This window comes from Lycium ferocissimum, chromosome 10 (assembly GCF_029784015.1).
Source record: "Lycium ferocissimum isolate CSIRO_LF1 chromosome 10, AGI_CSIRO_Lferr_CH_V1, whole genome shotgun sequence".
Classification (NCBI taxonomy): Eukaryota; Viridiplantae; Streptophyta; class Magnoliopsida; order Solanales; family Solanaceae; genus Lycium; species Lycium ferocissimum.
The window spans coordinates 57,785,289-57,804,401 of NC_081351.1; the positions used below are offsets into that span (position 1 = coordinate 57,785,289).

At 38.8% G+C, this 19,113-nt stretch overlaps 1 protein-coding gene across 1 annotated transcript; it reads right to left on the reverse strand.

Annotated features, from left to right (window-relative positions):
• Positions 1–6,170: 6,170 nt before the first annotated feature.
• Positions 6,171–12,939, reverse strand: LOC132032441 (uncharacterized). The gene is made up of 2 exons (XM_059422063.1): positions 12,784–12,939; positions 6,171–7,259 (listed from the first exon to the last, which is right to left on the reverse strand). The coding sequence occupies exon 2, from the start codon at positions 7,169–7,171 to the stop codon at positions 6,767–6,769; it is 405 nt and encodes a 134-aa protein (XP_059278046.1). The 5' UTR covers positions 7,172–7,259; positions 12,784–12,939; the 3' UTR covers positions 6,171–6,766.
• Positions 12,940–19,113: the final 6,174 nt, after the last annotated feature.

Below are 19,113 nucleotides of genomic sequence, written 5' to 3' on the forward strand. Positions count from 1 at the left end.
TTTCATTGATGATGAAGAAAGGGCTGGCAACAGTATGATATACAGCTGGTACAGCTGGTCTGTAACTAACTATTCCATCAGCCAATAGAAAACAAACAACTAATGGACTTATGTGTAAATACTAATAAGTAAATAACTAATAACAAGGGGACTAATCTGCATACATGGAAATAGCAAAATAGGTCACCCTAACTAACTTAACTAACTAGTACTCTTCTTTATTCATTAAGTACTACTTCACTCTTACTTCTCTTTCTTCCGTGTGCACACGATCCTTTTACCCGCAAAGCTCGCTTGTCCTCGGAACAAAAGAAGGGAACCTCACTTTTAAGGCTTGATAATCTTCCCAAGAAGCTTGATCTTCAGTTAGTTGATCCCATTGAATTAGAACCTGTGGAACTGCCTTGCTCCCCTTTTGTATCATCCTTCTATCCAAGACCTTCACTGGTTGGGGACAGTAAGGACTTGCTAGATCAAGTACTGGGGGATGTGAGATATTATCAGGTAGGCTATGGCATGCTTTGATCTGGGAAACATGAAAAGTAGGGTGTAACATCAACTGAGATGGCAAGGCCAACCTATAAGCTACATTTCCCACCTTCTTGAGAATTTGATAAGGGCCATAATATTTAGCAGACAACTTAGTAAAATGATGTCCAGCCATAGTCACTTGTCTATATGGTTGAACCTTTAGATATACCCAATCTCCTTCCTTAAACTGCACAATCGTCTGATCCGTGCTTATTAGCCTGGTCTGACATCCTCTGTTGAGCTCTTGTAAGGTGATGTTGTAGTAACTGAAATTTAAATTCTCTAGTAAGCAAGCTTCTGTCCACATCTTGTAGTGATGACTCCCCAGTAATGTAAGGCAAGTGAATTGGGAGAGGTTGCCCATAGAGTGCTTCATATGGTGTGGTTTGAATGGAGGTGTGGAAGGTGGTGTTGTACCACCATTCTGCAGCAGCCAAATAAAGAAACCGAATCAACTTTGTGAATCAGAGCAAAAGCACCTTAGATATGTCTCTAAACATCTGTTCACCACTTCAGTCTGTCCATCACTTTGTGGGTGATAAGCAGTTGAAGTATTGAGAGTGGCTCCCAACATAAAGAAAAGTTCTTGCCAAACCTTACTAGTGAATACCGGATCTCTGTCACTTACTATATCAGCTGGCATCCCATGAAGCTTATAAATGTGCTCCATAAAAAGTTTGGCAATGTCATTAGTCGAATAAGGATGGGACAACCCTACAAAATGAGCATACTTGTAAGTACATCCTGTCTACCCAAATGACAGATTTCCCTTTTGATTTGGGCAATCCTTCAATAAAATCCATACTTATACTTTCCCAAGCAGCTGCTGGTACTTTCAGTGGTTGTAAAAGTCCAGGGTAAGGTGCATTGTCATACTTGTGTCTCTGGCATATGTCATAATTTCTCACATACTGTTGAATATCTTTCTTCATTCCTTTCCAATAAAATAATGCAACAATCTTCCTGTGAGTATTATCCATACCTGAATGGCCCCCAATGGATGAATCGTACCCAAATCGCATGATATTTTCCTCGATACGCATCGACACCGATAACAGTCTCCCCTTTTTCCTTAGTTGCTCATGCAGAAAGGTAAACCCCGCTTACTTCACCATTCTCTTCCATGAGTTCTTGAATAAGGTTCTTGAGTTCAGAATCTTGTTCCCAACTCTTGATAATCATGTCTAACAACTCAGTCTTGATAGTGGACAAAGTCATTGAAACCAGTTCCACCATAGGCATTCTTAATAATGCATCAGCTGCCTTATTCTCTTTACCCTTCTTATATTCAATGCAAAAATCAAATTGCATCAACTTTGCTATCCACTTTAATTGTGTTCCAGTGTGTAGTTTTTGTTCCAACAGAAATTTAAGGGCCTTTTGGTCAGTTTTGACCACAAAAGGCCTTCCTGTCAAATACTGTGTCCACTTGTTAACAGCCATAACAAGAGCCAATAATTCTTTGTCATAGACTGACATTGCTTGATGTTGGATTGACAACCCTTTACTGAGAAAAGCTACGGGATGTCCTAGTTGCATTAATACAGCTCGATTCCCAAATTGCAAGCATACGTACGAAATGAAGAGAGAAAAAATCGGGAAGTACCACGATACCGGGTCTTGTGAAGTAGAAAAGCTCTCCTCAACTTGTCAAATGCCTCCCCGAGCGCTGTCATTCCATCCAAACCCATCCTTCTTGAGCAATTCAGTTAGAGTTTTACTTATAACCCCATAACCTTTGATGAACCTTCTATAATATCCGACGCACCCAAAAATCCCTTCGCTGTTGAAACGAGTTTCGGGCCACCTACGCACTACTTGATCTTTTTTGGATGCGGGGACACTCCTTGACTGATATATAATGTCCTAAATATTCCTTTGAAGCAGCAAAACACATTTACTTTGCTTTGCCAACAAGTGATTTTTCACTAATAGATCAAATGTCGTTACGAGATGTTAGTAAGTGTTCTTCCACATTCTTGCTATAGATCGAAATATCATCAAAGAAAACCAAAATAAATTTTCTTAGATGTTCACTGAAATATGTGATTCATCAGGCCTTGGAAGAGAGCATTCGAGCATTGGTTATCCCAAAAGGCATGACCAAATACTCATAGTGTCCTGAATGGGTTTTAAAGGTACGTTTTAGGTACATCAGCTGCATTCATTCTTATTTGATGGTATCTAACTCTCAAATCTATTTTAGAGTAGATTTGAGACCCCACAATCCGGGAAGAAGTTCTTCAATAATAGGAATTGGAAATTTGTCTTTGACAGTTAGCTTATTTAAGGCTCTATAATCTACACAAAGCCTCCATGAACCATCTTTCTTACTTACCAGTACCACAGGTGAAGCATATGGGCTAGAATGTGTTGTATGATTCCTTGTTCAAGCAGTTCTTTGACCATCTTCTCAACCACATCCTTCTGTATTGGAGAATATGTTATATCCTGTATTTCGTATATTGAGATAATCCGGGTTAACTATGGAAAGTTAGGGACAAAACCATTCCGGGATACAAAGTCGGGACTTTTGACCTTCGATTTGATTTTGCGACATAAGTTGTTTATGAATTTGTTGGCATGGAACCTTTAGGAAAATTTGGGACCAAAAGTAGAATATTTGGAAGTTGAAAATCATGCATTGGAGCCATGTTGGTCGTGTGGTCTTCAAGTGGTCCCACACACATTTTGGCCAATTTTAATTGGTCCAACCCATGTGTGGGCCAAGGACACTTGTGCAACTCATATAATAGCACAAAGGATGAATACTAAGTCATCTTTTACCATTCCAAACACTTAACAAAAAAAAAGAAGAAGTTGAAGAACACCAACAATATCAACCTCTCGGCCAAGAACCATGAAAAACCAAGTCCAATTCTAGCCATCCCAAAATTATTTTCTTGATACAAATCCACTAATTGGAGGTCCCTAAGTAGCGTGGAAGTGTTGTTTGGGTCATCAAACCATCCGTTGTGTAGATCGCAAACCCTAGCCTATTTGTGGAGTTGAAGAAGAAAGGTGAGATTTAATTATGTTTTATGTGTTATAAAGGTTGTATGCATGTTGTAGTATGTTAAAATGGATGAAAATCATGAAATATGGCATGTTGGAGTGAAGGTTGTGTGTGTAGTGCATAGCCGTGTGAGGTGTGTGTGTTGTGTGGTATTGAAGCAATGAATTAAAGTCTAGTTAGCATGTTGTGATTGTTGTAGAGTGGAGAAATGAATGAGAATCATCTATATATGTTTGTAGGAGGTGTTGGCCGAATGTAGGCCATTTATGTGACAAGAAATGAATTAATATCGCTTAGTGTTTTAGTTGTTGTCGTTATGAATTCCATGATGAGAATGAGAGTTGAATGACTCAAAATTGATGTTGTAATTGTTGCGGACTGATTTGGAGGTTATTGTGCATTTGTTATAATTTGTATATTTATGAGAATGACATTGTTAGAGGGTGAATTGTTGGTGCGAATCATGATTTGGAAGTAAGGGATGAATTATAGTTGTGATCTCGGGTTTGGGGAATGTTTTCGGGTAGAGTGGAACAATTGTTGGATTGTTGGAAATGTTGTATGACTTGTTTAAGATGTTTTTGAATATTGTTGGTATGGGTTCGGGTTAGTATTGGAACGTATAAGCATTGATGTGGGCTTGAAGGTAAGCCGTTGAATTGAATATATTGAAAGTTGTTGAATGATGTAAAAGAGAGTTATTAATGTTATGTTGCCTTTCGGATTGATTATTGATGTTGCTAGGTTGGTTGTTGATGTTGTTGTTGTTGATTTGGCGAGTTAAATTCTCGGGGTTGGCTATTTACGAAATCTTGCCAAATTTCCGTAGAATTATGTGTTAGTTTGGAAATGAACTCTTAAATACTTATAGTTGACATTGGCATTTATTGATGTTATGTAGACCTCGGAGGTTGGAGTTTGGATTAGCTTGGAGGGCGGATTTCCAGGGTATGTAAAGCTCAACTCTTCCTTCTTTTGGCATGCCTTAGTCGTAAATAGGCTATGACACGAGCCTCGAGGAAAGTCTACTCTCACGATCCGACCATGTCTGTGATTCTTGTTGTTTCTTGGTCTTCGTATGCTTGATATGACGAAATATTGACCCTTATGTCTTTTGTATGACTAAGTTTCAAAAGTTGCATAAAAGTTTAGTTTTTAAAAGAGATTTGTTCCTAAAGGATTCCGAAAACTACGAAAGTCCGTATCTTTCACGGACGAACCGGATCGCTTCGATATGCTCAAAATGATTCCATGATGTATGATGACTATGTTTTTCATAGGCGGGCCCGACTCGGGTTGACACCGTCTGGGTCCCGCGACTTTCTGTACGTACGTCTGATGACTTTTACAAGAATATGATATGACTATTATCCCGATTTCGAGTATGATCAGTTTACCTGCCTTTTAATTTTATGATAATGATCTCATGCACCTGATTTGGTATGTAACTATGATTTCTGAAGTCCGGTTTGACATGCTCCCGAGTGATATTCGGAAGAAAATCTGATTTGACTACCGTTTTGGTTTATAGACGATGGTTCGTGTGATTAACATATTAAGTCTTTGAAATTGTTTTAAATCGTATTTGGTTACTTATAACTTTGTTCGTGTATTCTGTTATTACATTTTTCGCCGAGTCCCGGGCCGGTACGTGATGTGATCTTGCCGCTGGATTCTTGACCGCGGTATGTGATGTGATGTTACCGCTGGATTCTTGGCCGCGGTATGCGATGTTGCTGCTGGATTCTTGACCGCGGTATGTGTATGTGTGATATTGACCGCTGGGTACTTGACCGCGGTGTGTGTATATGTGATTTTGACAGTCCGGATTATGATCAGTCGGTTAATGTCAGCTCATATGATAAGATATAATGTTATGATGTGCTTCGGTATATGTATGTATGATCTGTATTTCAGGAGAAAGCGTGTTGGCATTCTGATTATTATAATTGTCTTCTGTGCCTCCGTTGCATGACTTGCGTGTCAGATGACAGCATTTTGGTATTCTGGTTATTATGTTTACTTTCTGTACCTCTGTTTCGATCATGACTCAGATTTGTTACTATATCTTCTGCTTTGCATACTCAGTACATATTCCGTACTGACCCCCTTTCTTCGGGGGCTGCGTTTCGTGCCCGCAGGTACAGACGTACAGTTCGGTGATCCGCCAGTCTAGGACACCGTCACTGTGTTGGAGAGCTCCCTTTATTCCGGAGCCTACATTTTGGTATATATTCTCCCGTTGTGTATGTATTTGTGCATTCAGGGGTACGGCGGGGCCCTGTCCCGTCATATGACTCGATTGATCGGTATTAGAGGTTTGTAGACATAGATGTGGGTTATGTACAGTTTTGTTCGAATGCGTGAGTAAGTCGTGTTTGGGCGGCCCATCCGCCGTGGCAGCCTTGTCGGCTGCGTGTATGTATGCTTTGCTACATTATGTATATTATGATAGCCTTGCCGGCTTCTGTGCAGTATATATATTTGTATGCGTCAGTTTGGAGCCACGTCAGATATTGACTTATGTACGAGTCGTTTGTATGCCGAATCTGGTCAGTGAGCGCGTACGGGTGCCCAGCTCGGGCACCAGTCACGGCCTACGGGGTTGGGTCGTGACAGAATACTTGTAAGGTCTTGCATTGACAGGCTGACTTCCTTCAATCAAGGGAATATGGTGGTCAAAAACTCCTCTTGAAGGAGGTAGTTGATGTGGTTCACCAAATATACCTTGATATTCATCTAACAGTTCTAACACCACAGCTGGTTCAACACTTCTTTCTGTGTCCTTTTCTTCAGAATCTGCTTTGGCCTTAACCTTGATCATGAATATTTGTGCCACCTCAGGTGATTTGTTCATCAATTGAGATGGATTTTACTTCCTTAAAACTTGGTTTAATCCCTTGTAACTTAACTGGCTTCCCTTGATAGTAAAACTCCATTGACAGTTTGTTGAAGTTAAACATCATGTCACCTAGCTGACACAACCATTTGATTCCCAAAACCAAGTTACAGTTGCCTATCGGGAAGATATAGAAATCCTCCTTGAATATTTCTCCTTGCATTAGCCACTCGAACCCTTTACAAACATACTCAGTTGGAATATCTCCACCACCAGCTACTTGAACTGCTTGAGCATTAATTTTGTTCAAGTGACATCCCAATCTCTTAGCTGCTTCCACATCTATAAAATTGTGGGTTGATCCACAATCAATGAAAATATTAAGAGGTTTCTTTTTCAGTGAAGCCCCTCACTCTCAGAGTCCTATATCCATTGGTTCCATTAAGAGCCTGTAATGAGATAGCACAATTCTCAACAGGATCTATAACTGTTTCCTCTTCGTCTAGCAAAATCTCATCAAGTTTCACATCATCTAAAGCAACCACTCCACCTTCCTCCAGTTCTATTGAGAATAAGTGCCTTTTAGCCTTACAATTGTGCCCTGGTACAAACATCTCATCACAGAAGTAACATAGTCCATTTGCTCTCTTTTCATCCAGCTCGGCAAGGGTCAACCACTTTTTCTTCCTATTAGTATTAAAAGTGGCTACAACTGGCTTCTTGTTACCCCCTTGATTATTACTTCCTTGACTGTTTTTGTTTTGCCAATTTGATCCACCTCCCATTTGACTTCTAGCAGCTGTGGTCACTTGACCAGTATGGGTTCCTAGTATAGCTTTACTTTGAGCATTAAAGTTTGTGTTACGACCCAACCTCGTAGGCCGTGACTAGTGCCCAAGCTGGGCACCCACACACATTCATTAACCAGAATCGCATACAGATAACTTATTCATATACAAATATCAGACGCTGTCTCAAACTGTCGCAAACACAAATATATATCACAGAAGCCAGCAAGGCTATCATATGGCGCAACGTCCCAAAATATATACACAAATGCAAGCGTATATACCATATGAACACAACCGAACAGAAATATCCACAACCCACATATATGTCTACAGACCTCTAAACAGAACAACAGAATCATATGACGGGACAGGGCCCCGCCGTACCCCTGAATAAACAAATACATATGCAACGAAAGAATATATACCAAAATATAGGCTCCAGAACAAGGGGAGCACTCCAGCCAGAACAGAATAGGTGCCCTAGGTCATCACATGGGCGTCTGTACCTGCGGGCAAAACGCGCGGCCCCGAAGAAAAGGGTCGGTGGCGGAATATGTGCCGAGTATGCAAAGCAAGAAATACGATCCCATCATAATCGAAACGAAAAGTACGAAAAATAAGTATAATAACCAAAATACCAAAACGTTTACTTTTAAAACACAAATCATGAATAGGGCTCAGGGAATATGGTCGTCCGCCCGGCATTGGCGCCATAACACAGCATAACATCAGAAGGCTTCATATCTCCGTAACCCGACATATCTCCACAACACATAAAATGCCATAATATATAGGGTCCCCGGCCCTGCGCGAGGGACTCGGTGAACCATAACACAGCATAACACCGGAATATAACATAGTGCGCACGACAACATAACCGGCCCAGACTCGGCGAAAGATACAGCGAATGCACGGCGTGAGTCGTGAGTCCCATATGCTTAAAAATCATATACTCAACAAATAAGTGGACTAACCATACTCGGGGGTCGGGACGATAGCCATACTAAGTTCTGTCACAAAGTCGTTGGAACTATACAAAGGAAAGTCGCTGTTACATCCCGTGTTTTTGCACATTCGGGAAATTTGGACATAATTGCGATCTGTAAGGATAAGGCCATGCTTTGATATTATGTGGTGTGTATGTCGTTACTTATGAAAAATATCAGTGTGGAAATCCGGAGGAAGGCCAAGGGCAAAAATTGGAATTTTGGAAATTAGTTTCGGGAATTTATAAAGCGAGATTTCTAATGAATTGGGCTCAAAAAAAAAAAAGAAAAAAATGGCCCAAATTCATAAAGGGCAAGAGGGCCCATGGCAAGGCTTGGCCCAGCCCATGTCACATGATGATCATGTGACACTTTGATTAATTAAGAGAGTGTATATAGATGAGTTCATCCATAGAAGTTTCAAGAAAAATTGAGAAAAAAAAGAAGAAGAAGGTCACGGCCAAGAGAGAAAGAGAAAGGGAAAAGAAAAAAAAATTTGTAAGTTCTTCAACTTTGATCCATAAATCTCTTCCTTCTTGAATTCTTGACAAGTGCAAGACGCTCTTCGAGGTGGTATAATTGGTTAAGCAAGAAAACTACGTTTGCGGCAAGTTGGAATTTCAAGAAAAAGGTAAGAATTTATTCTTTTGTGTTATGGAACAAGTATATGTGTTATGATGATAGGAATTGGATGAAAATTATGGAATAGTGTGTGTGTGTGCATGGCGTGTGTGTGTGTGTGAAGCATGTAAGGCCGTGAGCCATGTATTGGAGGAAGGAGAGGTGAAATTGATTTTATTTAGTTTGTTGTTGTGTTGTATGACATTTGTGACGTAAATAAGTCATAAGCGATTCGAATTGGCATTGAAATTGGCATGTATGTCATTATGGAAAATTTGGTGTGTTCATAAAGTTCTATGTAAATGTGGAAGAAAGATGTGAATCATGATTATGGTTGATGAAATTGGGAGATGGAAATATATTAAGGGTATGTACGTTGGAAATTAGAAATTTCGGATGGATTATGGTTTGATGGAAAGTTTGTATATTTTGTGTATTTTGTGAATATTTTGTAACAACGATATGAAATGTCTCCGAATTATATTTGAATGGTTTTGGATTAGTAAATGAATATGAGAGCGTTGACATGAAGTTGAATGGAAATCATGAACATTATGATGAATATGGAAATTGTTAGTATGGTTGTTGACTCTATGTTGATAGTTTGGCGGGTTAAATTCCTGGATTTGTTGTTGAGTAAAATTGGCCTAGTTGGATTCTCGGGGATGGTGTATTTTCGGGGAAATGCTGCCCAAATTTCTAAACAAGAAAGGGCCAAGAATGAATCTCTAAAGACTTATAACTTACAATTGGTAATTGTGACCATTTGCGAACATTCTGGACAAACGGGATCTAAGTTTAGCCGTAAGACATCCGTAAGGTATGTAAGGCTATTCCTTTCCTTCTCTCGTATGTCCTAGGTGTACTAGGTCGATTTGAGCCTTGGGGGTTATTCTGCTCATAGAAACTTAAGTCCGATTTGAGCACTATATATGATTGAATTAGGATCCTTGTATCTTGATTGGAAAAATGCTCGAACACTCATAACTTGCATAAATGTAATTGAATTGCCTTGAAACTTTCATAAATGTCTCTATTAAGTTCTATAATATATCTTGTGGAGTAATAATGTTCCTAATATGATTATCGCCGCGGTTCTTAAAAATGGCTTCGAAATACTCGTAGACTCCTCGCACTAAGTCGCGCCTGACTTGTTTACGGGCTTTAGTCGTAAGTAAACGTGAGTTTGATTTTCTTTTTTAAAACCACTCCGAAGGAGTGCGATATTTTAATATAAGACTCTTCAAACCACTCCGGCGGTGCGAGATTTTACTATTTCATTCCACCTACGACTTATGTCTACTTTCCACAACGTTATTATTAATATTATTATTATTATTATTATTATTACGCCCGAAGGGGCGGATTAGTATTATGTCACGAGTGGCATGCCCGAAGGGGCTGTGGTAGCCGTATGTAAAGTGGCATGCCGAAGGGCTAGGAATATTATGTCGGGGCCAGCATGTCCGAAGGGGCCAGGGATAGACGTATGTTGGACCTGCGATGCCCGTGCGGGGCCATCATTTTATTTAGATGCCCGGCGGGGCGGGATACGTATGCGGGGGCACGGGACGATTATTATCATTATTATCACTATTATCATTATTATCATTGCCATTATTATTATTATTAATATTATTATCGGGTCTAAGCCCCGTCCGAAGGGACTATTTTATTTGGGCATTAAATTCATACCGGGTTTTCTAATTTGCTTGTTGTACTTTTCTTCGATTCATGCTTCGGTGACGCTTACATATTCGGACATATTCCGTCGCCCCTTTCTTCGGGGCGTTTCATGCCCGCAGGGTTCGGGGACGCACCGGGGACCCGGCTTCTTAGAGGGAGTTAGGCACCGGGAGTCGGACAACCAATTCGATAGTTTTGTATATATTGCCCTTGTTTTGGCCTTGTCGGCTATTATTTTGTTGTACGGAAATGGCGAGGAGGCCTTTTGGCTCGCCTTGTTCTATGTCGTATATATGTAAAACATGTTTTGAGATGCCGAGCCACGTGTCGATTTTGGTTTTTCATCTAAAATTTTCAATTCTTGTTTTAAAAAAAAATGTGGGTTAACGTTTAAGGGTTCGCTGACTCGACGCGAGAGTTTCCGGTGCCCGTCACGCCTTGATGAAGATACGGGTGTGACGGTCGCGGGACCACGGACGAGCATCGACCCCGATTCGAGTCCGCTTGGAAGACATAGTCGGCATACGCTAATCTCCTACGAGCATATCGAGGCGATCCGGTTCTGTTTACGAAAGTTACGGCCCTTTTTCGACGTAGAACTCTTTAGGAACAAAACTATTTATGCAGCATTTGAAATCCAATTATACCAAAGACATAAGGACCATTTTTCTAATACATTACGAATGCCAACGTTAAAAGTGAATAAGAATCGTAGACATACTCGGATCGCAAGAATAGAGTTACCTCGAGGCTCGTATCATAGCTTACTTACAACTAAGACATGCCAAAAGAAAGAAAGGTTAGGCTTTACATACCTCGACGCTCTCAAAGCTAATCCAAACTTAAGTCTCGGGATCACCAGATCTACAATAACATCATCGACACCAAACATTAGCTATAGGCGTTTAGGAATTCAATTCCAAACTAACACTTAATTCTACGAAATTTGGGCGATTTCCCCTGTCAGAATTCAACAACCCCGAGAATTCAACTCGGCCAATTCTTCAACAACAATACCAACAACCATGTTCACAACATCAATAATCAATTCAAAATGCATTATATCATTAAATACTCTTCTCCACATATTTCGATTAACATTCCAATTATGTTCGGTTCAACCGCATACATACAAACCAACACATAATCAAACTAACACCAATGCTCACACGTTCAATTACTAATCCGAAACCTTTCAAACAATATTCAAGAACAACACTTCACAATCCGCACAATATTCAAAACAAGCCAACCAAAGCACCATTTCACCCGAAACCACCCCAACCCGAGAACAACACAACAACACATTCCTCTCTCTCAAATTCATGAATTACACTAACAATCCACACTTTAACAATGTTATTCTCATAAATGTAAAAATTACATTAAAAACACATTAACTTCCAAATCAGCCCGCAACAATTACAACATCAACTTGAATCACTAAACTCTCATTTTAATCATGGAATCCATAACGACAAACCAAAATACTAAATAGAATTAATTCATTCCTAACCATACAAGGTAGGCCATATTCGGCCACCACCCTAACACACCAAATTCATGATTCTCATCCATTCAACACACTACAACAACCAAACATGCTAAATAGAATTAATTCATCACTCCTACACAACACACACACTTACACGGCCACAAGCCATACACACGCTCAACTTTCATATGCAATATTTCATGAGTTTCATCCATTTTTACATTCTACAACATACACAAATTATCCATAACATATGTAAAAGAAGATCAAACCTTACCTTTTCCCTTCAACTTCACAACTTAGCTAGGGTTTGCAAATGACAAAACGAACGGTTTAACGACTCCAACAACTATCTCACGTTAAAGAGGACCTTCCACTTGCTTGAATTACTAGAAGAAAATATTTTTTTTGATGGCTATTTTTGGACTTCAAATTTTTCCACCATGGCCGAATTGCCTTCAAGTTTTTCTCCAAGCTTCTAAAATTTTCTTAAGTGAAGAGATGATGAAGAGATGATCACTTAGTCATCTTTTAGTAGCATATATTAAGCTTCCATGTGGCCTTGGCCCACACCTCATGTGGCCGGCCACATGCCCCTAAAATTTCAAGAATTGCCAACTTTCATTAATTCATTTTTAACCCCAAAATGTTTCCTTAATATTTCCGTACCAATAAAATCATACACAACTTATGCTTTAAACAAATAAAAGTCTACTTACCTCGCATCCCCGGACGATCTTGTCCTTAACTTATCGTAGTTAACTCGGATTGTCCCAATGTACAAAATACGGGATATAACGGTTTGATTCATGTAACACGGCAAGTAGTAAGCTTGGGGTAAACTATAAGGATTACCAATCCTCACCGCATCACTAAGCTCGGGTTTAAGATTGTTTAAGAAAATGCGATTGCGTACTCCATCGGTAGGTTGATTCTAGTCATCACACCGTCAAAGGAAGATTGATAATCCTTTACGGTTCCGATGTTTCACCCTCATTATTTCGGTCATAGGATCGGTGTATTCGAAATTTCAAATCCTATGTCGAATGGTGCATAAATATATTCCTCCCATGTTGGTAATGGTAAATGAGATCTGGCCTTCAAATAACCCTGGTGCCATTGCAATGCATCACCCTCAAAATGAATGGCTACTAACTTCAACCTTTGATGGGTAGGAACATCCTCAACAGAGAAGAATTGTTCTATTTTGTAGAGCCAGGTTCTTAAATCTTCTCCATTAAACTTGGAAAATTCAATTTTTGTGTATTTAGTGAAAGGTGAATAAGCATAGACATATTGCTATTTGGTTGATTATGGGAATGTTGGTTTGAAGGGTGCTGCTGGTTTTGGAATTGCTGGTGGTTTAGAGGGTACTGGGGGATGAGATTGAATATAGGTGGAGGAGCATAAGGTATTTGATGATAGAGAAGAGGTGGTACATGAGTATGTTGAGCATATTGAGCAGACGGGTATTGCACACCTTGGGTATAAGGAACTTGGGTATTGAAAGAAGTGTTTTGAATCGATTAGTGTTGGTTTGATAGGGCATATTTAGGCTATATGGAATTTGTGAGTTACGGCCTTGGCTAGGGTAGATTTGAGAGTTTTGGGGTTGTCCAAAAGAAGTTTGGATAGGTTGTGAGTGATCGGATATCATGGATACGTAACGAACTTGTTCCTTGAGGGTTAAAGCGCACATGCAGGTTAAGAGAATTAATTGCCTCGACTAGTAGGAGCTCGAAGGAGCGGGATTAACATGGGGAATATAGTTGTGTGGGTTTTGAGAGTGAGCAGGATGAATGGTGTCAAGGACGAGGGGATGACAAACTTCCAAATGTAAAAGGAACACCGTAAGGGTGAATATAGCTCACCTGAAACAATTGGTGTTTCTTTATCTCTTTCCTGCCTTTTTCCATCGATAACAGCTTCTTGTAGTACCTGCAAAGCTTGCTCTTGGTTCTTAAAAGCTTGTTCATGGGTTGCCTCCAATTGATCCTGTCGTATGGTAAAATTTGCCATCTCCATAGACATTCGTTGGAGGAGAGAAAGCATCTCCTGCATTTCGGTCGCCATCGATTCCACGAGCCAAAACTTGCTGCGATACCACCATTGTTGCAATGGCGGAAATCGAAGGGAAAAACCAGAGAAAAAACTACAGCTAAATTACTCTAGGTTAACACTAAAGAGATATTTTCATTGATGATGAAGAAAGAGAGTGGCAACAATACGATATACGGTAGACAAATTGGTGATGCAGAACTAACTATTCCATCGACCCAATAAAAAACAAACAACTAATGGACTTATGTGTAAATACTAATAAGTAAATAACTAATAACAAGGGGACTAATCTGCATACATAGAAATAGCAAAATAGGTCACCCTAACTAACTTAACTAACTAGTACTCTTCTTTATTCATTAAGTATTACTTCAAATTTCTTCTTCTTCTTACGTGCGCAACATAATAATATGGGGTTTGGACCATGTTAAATCTTTTAAGCACCGCCCTTCATAATTGATGTAATTGGTTGACTATTCTCACTCACGTTTTGGATAGTGCGAACAAATTATCACTAACGTATAGTTCGGTTCAAGTTTCGATAAAAGAGAATATAGCATCACATTATATTGAAAACAAATTATCTCTAGCATAACTCGCCTTTTTTAGTTTCATAACATATAATCAAGTTTAAAGTCCTAATGTCAAGGTTTTAGGTTGACAATGTAAAAACAGCTTTAAGCTATAGTTAATTCTATGGATATTAGGGATACAAGTGTTACGGTTCGCATTTCGCTGGGGGCGGGATTAGAGCTGGAAGCTATTTCGAACTTGTTGGTGCTCTTTCAGATTTTATTTTAAAAGAGTCGCCACCTAATTTTTAGAAAATTAGGAAAATCAGTTTCACAGGGTTTATTCATATACGAAAAAAACTTTCGTAATTCAAAGTTCTAGGTAAGGATTCTAGTGATCCCCTAAGGAAGGTATTAGGCACCCTAGTATTAAGGATCCGTACTATACGGTTGACCTTTGAATTTCAATGTATGAGTATTTGCATGAACTGTTTATTTCCGCATTTATAAAAATCTATCATTTCGCATATCATTTTGAAAAAAAAAAAAGAATTTGAGTATATCCCCTTATATATAGGGTATTTAAGTTCGGATTTATAATATCCGGATATAAATAGTTTCCTTTTATATACAAGGATAGTATACATTGTTTGTAAAGAGAGTATAAAAATTGTCATCCTTTTATATATGTTGTTTATAAAGAAAATATAAAAATTGTCATGTTTAAGTATACATAATTTTGTCCATGCTTAACCCATACTTGGCTCGGGTCGGTCAGTTTAATACGTTTAGAACGCCTTATCTAAGACTTTGCGTTTTATAAACGTTTTGTTATTTACAAATACTGCATTTAAAATAGTCTCATTTTTATCCAAACATTACAGGTAAAATTCAAGATTTATTTGGGGTTTTTTAATTAAAGGAGAAATATAGTTTGTATATGCATAAAACTGGGGTCTCCGTTTTACGCTTAAGCCCAGATTTTGTCTTTCTTTGAAATCCAGTTGGGTTTTGGCCTGTTTCCATATTAACTTTGAAAGCATAATTAATGGGCTTTTGGCCCAAAACTAGATAAATTTTCTTGATTACTTGAGGCTTGGCCCAAAACACTCATTTCTTATTTGGGATTCACCACTTAACTTGTTTACATCTATTAATTTCAAAAAATCTGATCCTATTTTGTTTTCTTGAAGATACGTCAAAGTTTTGAATTTTTTTTTTTTGATTTGTTTGTACTTCTTTGTCCGTTTCAAAAGTTGTACTAAAAGAAACGATTTTTTTCCCCATTTTATCTTGAAATTTATTTATACTAAGCGGGTTTTGAAAAAATCATTTTGGGGACCTAAAGTCGACTAAACGGCGTAAGCCGTTGTCCTAAGACGGTTTTTAAGATTGATAGATAAAATAATTGAATTAGGAAATCCTCTATTTACTGAATAATAATTTTTTTGTTTACAAAAGAATAAAAGTCATTCTATTCGAGTGGGAGTTTGATTTTCCCCATCGACCTATTGCGGTTCAAAACATAAAGATTCCAATATAATTTATGAGTTTTATACAATTTTACACAAATAATACAATCAAAATCAACTTCATATTAATTAAATAAATATAAAAAGATGGGAAGACTAGGGGCGTACCAAGCCACCGTTTGGTCATTTTCACCCATGGTTGGGCTTTACCTACGCGTATAACATAGATATTAGCTTCCCTTTCCTACCGGACTGCCCCAAATGTGAAGAATGTCATTTGGGCCTCGGCCCAACATGTTGGTTTTATACTCGCCCCAGTGGCCATGCAAAGAAGAAGAAAAGAAACAAAGACCCCATTAGTTTATATTTTACCGATCCTATCACATACGTAGCTATACACACATACATATATATCGTCACATCTATTCACAAGTCATGTAGATGTATATGCACCTCCATGCCCTTAACGATTTTATTGGGGAAGACTTGGGTAGAGAAGGGAAAGTCATCACCATCCGTATTCACGATGCGCACAAGTTTCAAGAGGGTTTCGTGAACCTCCGCATGGGTGGACATCGAGGGAAGGTTGAAACCGGGCCCCCGACCACTTTGTTCTCCCAACCAATACGACCATGGAAGACACGGACTTACATATCCATATACGCTTGGAACGGATAGAACAAGTCTAATGCCCATTAGTTATAGGATAGGATAGCCACAAATTAATAGGAACAAGTAAAGAGTAAGAGAAGCAAAGATGAATGGACATGATTTCCGCTAACCGAAACCAAGACAAGCGAATATGACTTAAACAATGATGAAATAGCATACATGGATACAATGTAATCAAAGCTAGATTGAACGAAACAATCACGGCAGATACAGGTACAAAGTGGTAGCGTAGTTCAAAGCAAAGATATTGAACCGAGTAGGCATTGTGTAAACAAAATAAGCAAAGGCACATAGATATAGAGATCAAGAGTAGTACAGCAGGACATAGATAGGGGATAGCCAAGATACGTATTAGGAACATAGACATGGGGTGAGCAAGAAGTAAAGCCGTAGCCTCCGGTAGAAGCAAAGATGCGGAATCTACACATGTATTATTAGAGGCGATTCTGATCATAGAGTCGTAGAAACAAATTTCAAGGACAAGTATATCGTCGCAAGGTAACGAAGAGAAAATTGAATCGGTAGTGATACATGATAAAGATGAATGAACCGAGATAAGTCCTAGTGTATCCAAGATCGGAATTGCAACGGACGGTATGGTATGGAAGAAACGGGTAACAACATGAGCGTGACATAGCTAAAGACCAATCCTAAATAAACAAGCATGTACATAGGATATATTGAGGTACAAATATAGTACAGGCCTTACGCCTCGAAAAATTTTTCGTTGATGCACAGTGAATAGACGAACGAAGAGCATGAAGTATACGGTAATTCAATAAGTAAGGAATGACATTTGATGACCCTAATTAAGATTTCAAAGACATTCGAGGTAAGAGAAAAAGGTTTGCCAACAAGGCATACTATAGGTATCGAAAAGGAATTACGAGTAACAAGTTAACCATGACTTAATGATGTTTTGGAGAAGAGTTATAACATCCCTTAGATTGTTAATGAGGTGATAAACTAGTGTTAAGAAGGTTCCATAAGGATTGGAGATCAAAGGAGTCGACGAGAATGAGTTCGGAAGAACTGGGCATTATACGGCCCAACATATCGCCATATAAATTATGCCGCCGTATGTTTGGCCGTATAATCAGCCCGTATGGCCAGCCTCAATGGACCAAATCTACGGCCGTACGGTCGGTGAAATTTATACGGACCATATGTTGGTCCGTAGAAAATGGTCGGGAATGTTGAGTATTATTAATAAGGGGTCAAGTTATTTCATTTCATTTCCCCTTCACACCCTTCTCTCTCTAACTCTCTAGAAAATTTCTCTATACTTCTCCCACAAGAATTCAAGGGATATTAGTGATCAACTTCATCAAACCAAGAGAATCAAGTGTAAGAAAACCCATTAAAGTTCATCCAAGACAAGGAATCCAGAGTAGAAGGTGAAACTAGGATTTTTGCTTTCAAGTGAAGTGTGTTTCCACCAAGGTTCATTCTACACCATCTAAGGTAAGTTTTATAGTATTTCTATTATTGTTTAAGGTATTGAGAATTTGAAACACTTGGATTGTAGAAGAATATAGAAAATGGGTCATGAATGTGGGAATAGTGTCATTTTGAGTAATAGCTTGGATTGAGTCATGATTCTTGATATGTTGTAATTATGGTTATGTTATAAATAATGTTAAGAACATGGGGTAAACATTGTATGTGAATGAATGTAATCATGTGCCATGGCCATGGATATGGATGATTGGAAGTGAATTGAGAAGTAAGGATAATGTAGGTGAATAAAGACTATTGTTATGATGTTGTGAATGTTATTATTGATGTTGATATATAATATGGAGGAAGTTGTATAAATAAAGGAGATGCTGTCCAATTTTCTCTAGCTTTAGTCATGTATGCTAAGCTATCGATTTTCTAATGATAGTATAACTCTAATGAAGGTAGAAACGCGAGCATTAAAGGAGAACGTGCAGGTGATAGAATAGTTGAACGGAAAGGTATGTAAAGGCTAACCCTTCTTTCATAAGGCATGGTTCCTTGGCCAAATACCTTCTATGAGCCTACGATGTCCTCCAATGATTCTATCTTTAAAAGTACTAAGCTCATGATTCTCGATATGTTACGATTGTACTAAATTCCTCATATGATGAGTAATCCTCTAGGGATAGCTGTAATGAACGATGATAGTAATAATGCTAAAGATGCTTATGAGCTTTTATGTATATGTCTATGTATGGCTATTATGAAATCCCGAGCTTATATGACCGGGTAGAATATATATATATATTGCGCGCGCACCACTGCAGATGGGTACGGATAACCCTGAGCCTTGGTAGGGCCAGGTATGTATACTCACTGAGCCTTGTCATGGCCGGGTATGTGAAACACCAAACCTTCGTGGTCGGGTATGCTACGTACATGATATAGATATGTATACGATATGAATAGAATATAAATACGAATATGC

Excerpts from the sequence above, each read along its gene's own strand:
- LOC132032441 (XM_059422063.1), bottom strand. The coding sequence starts at position 7,171 with ATGGGAGGTGGATCAAATTGGCAAAACAAAAACAGTCAAGGAAGTAAT.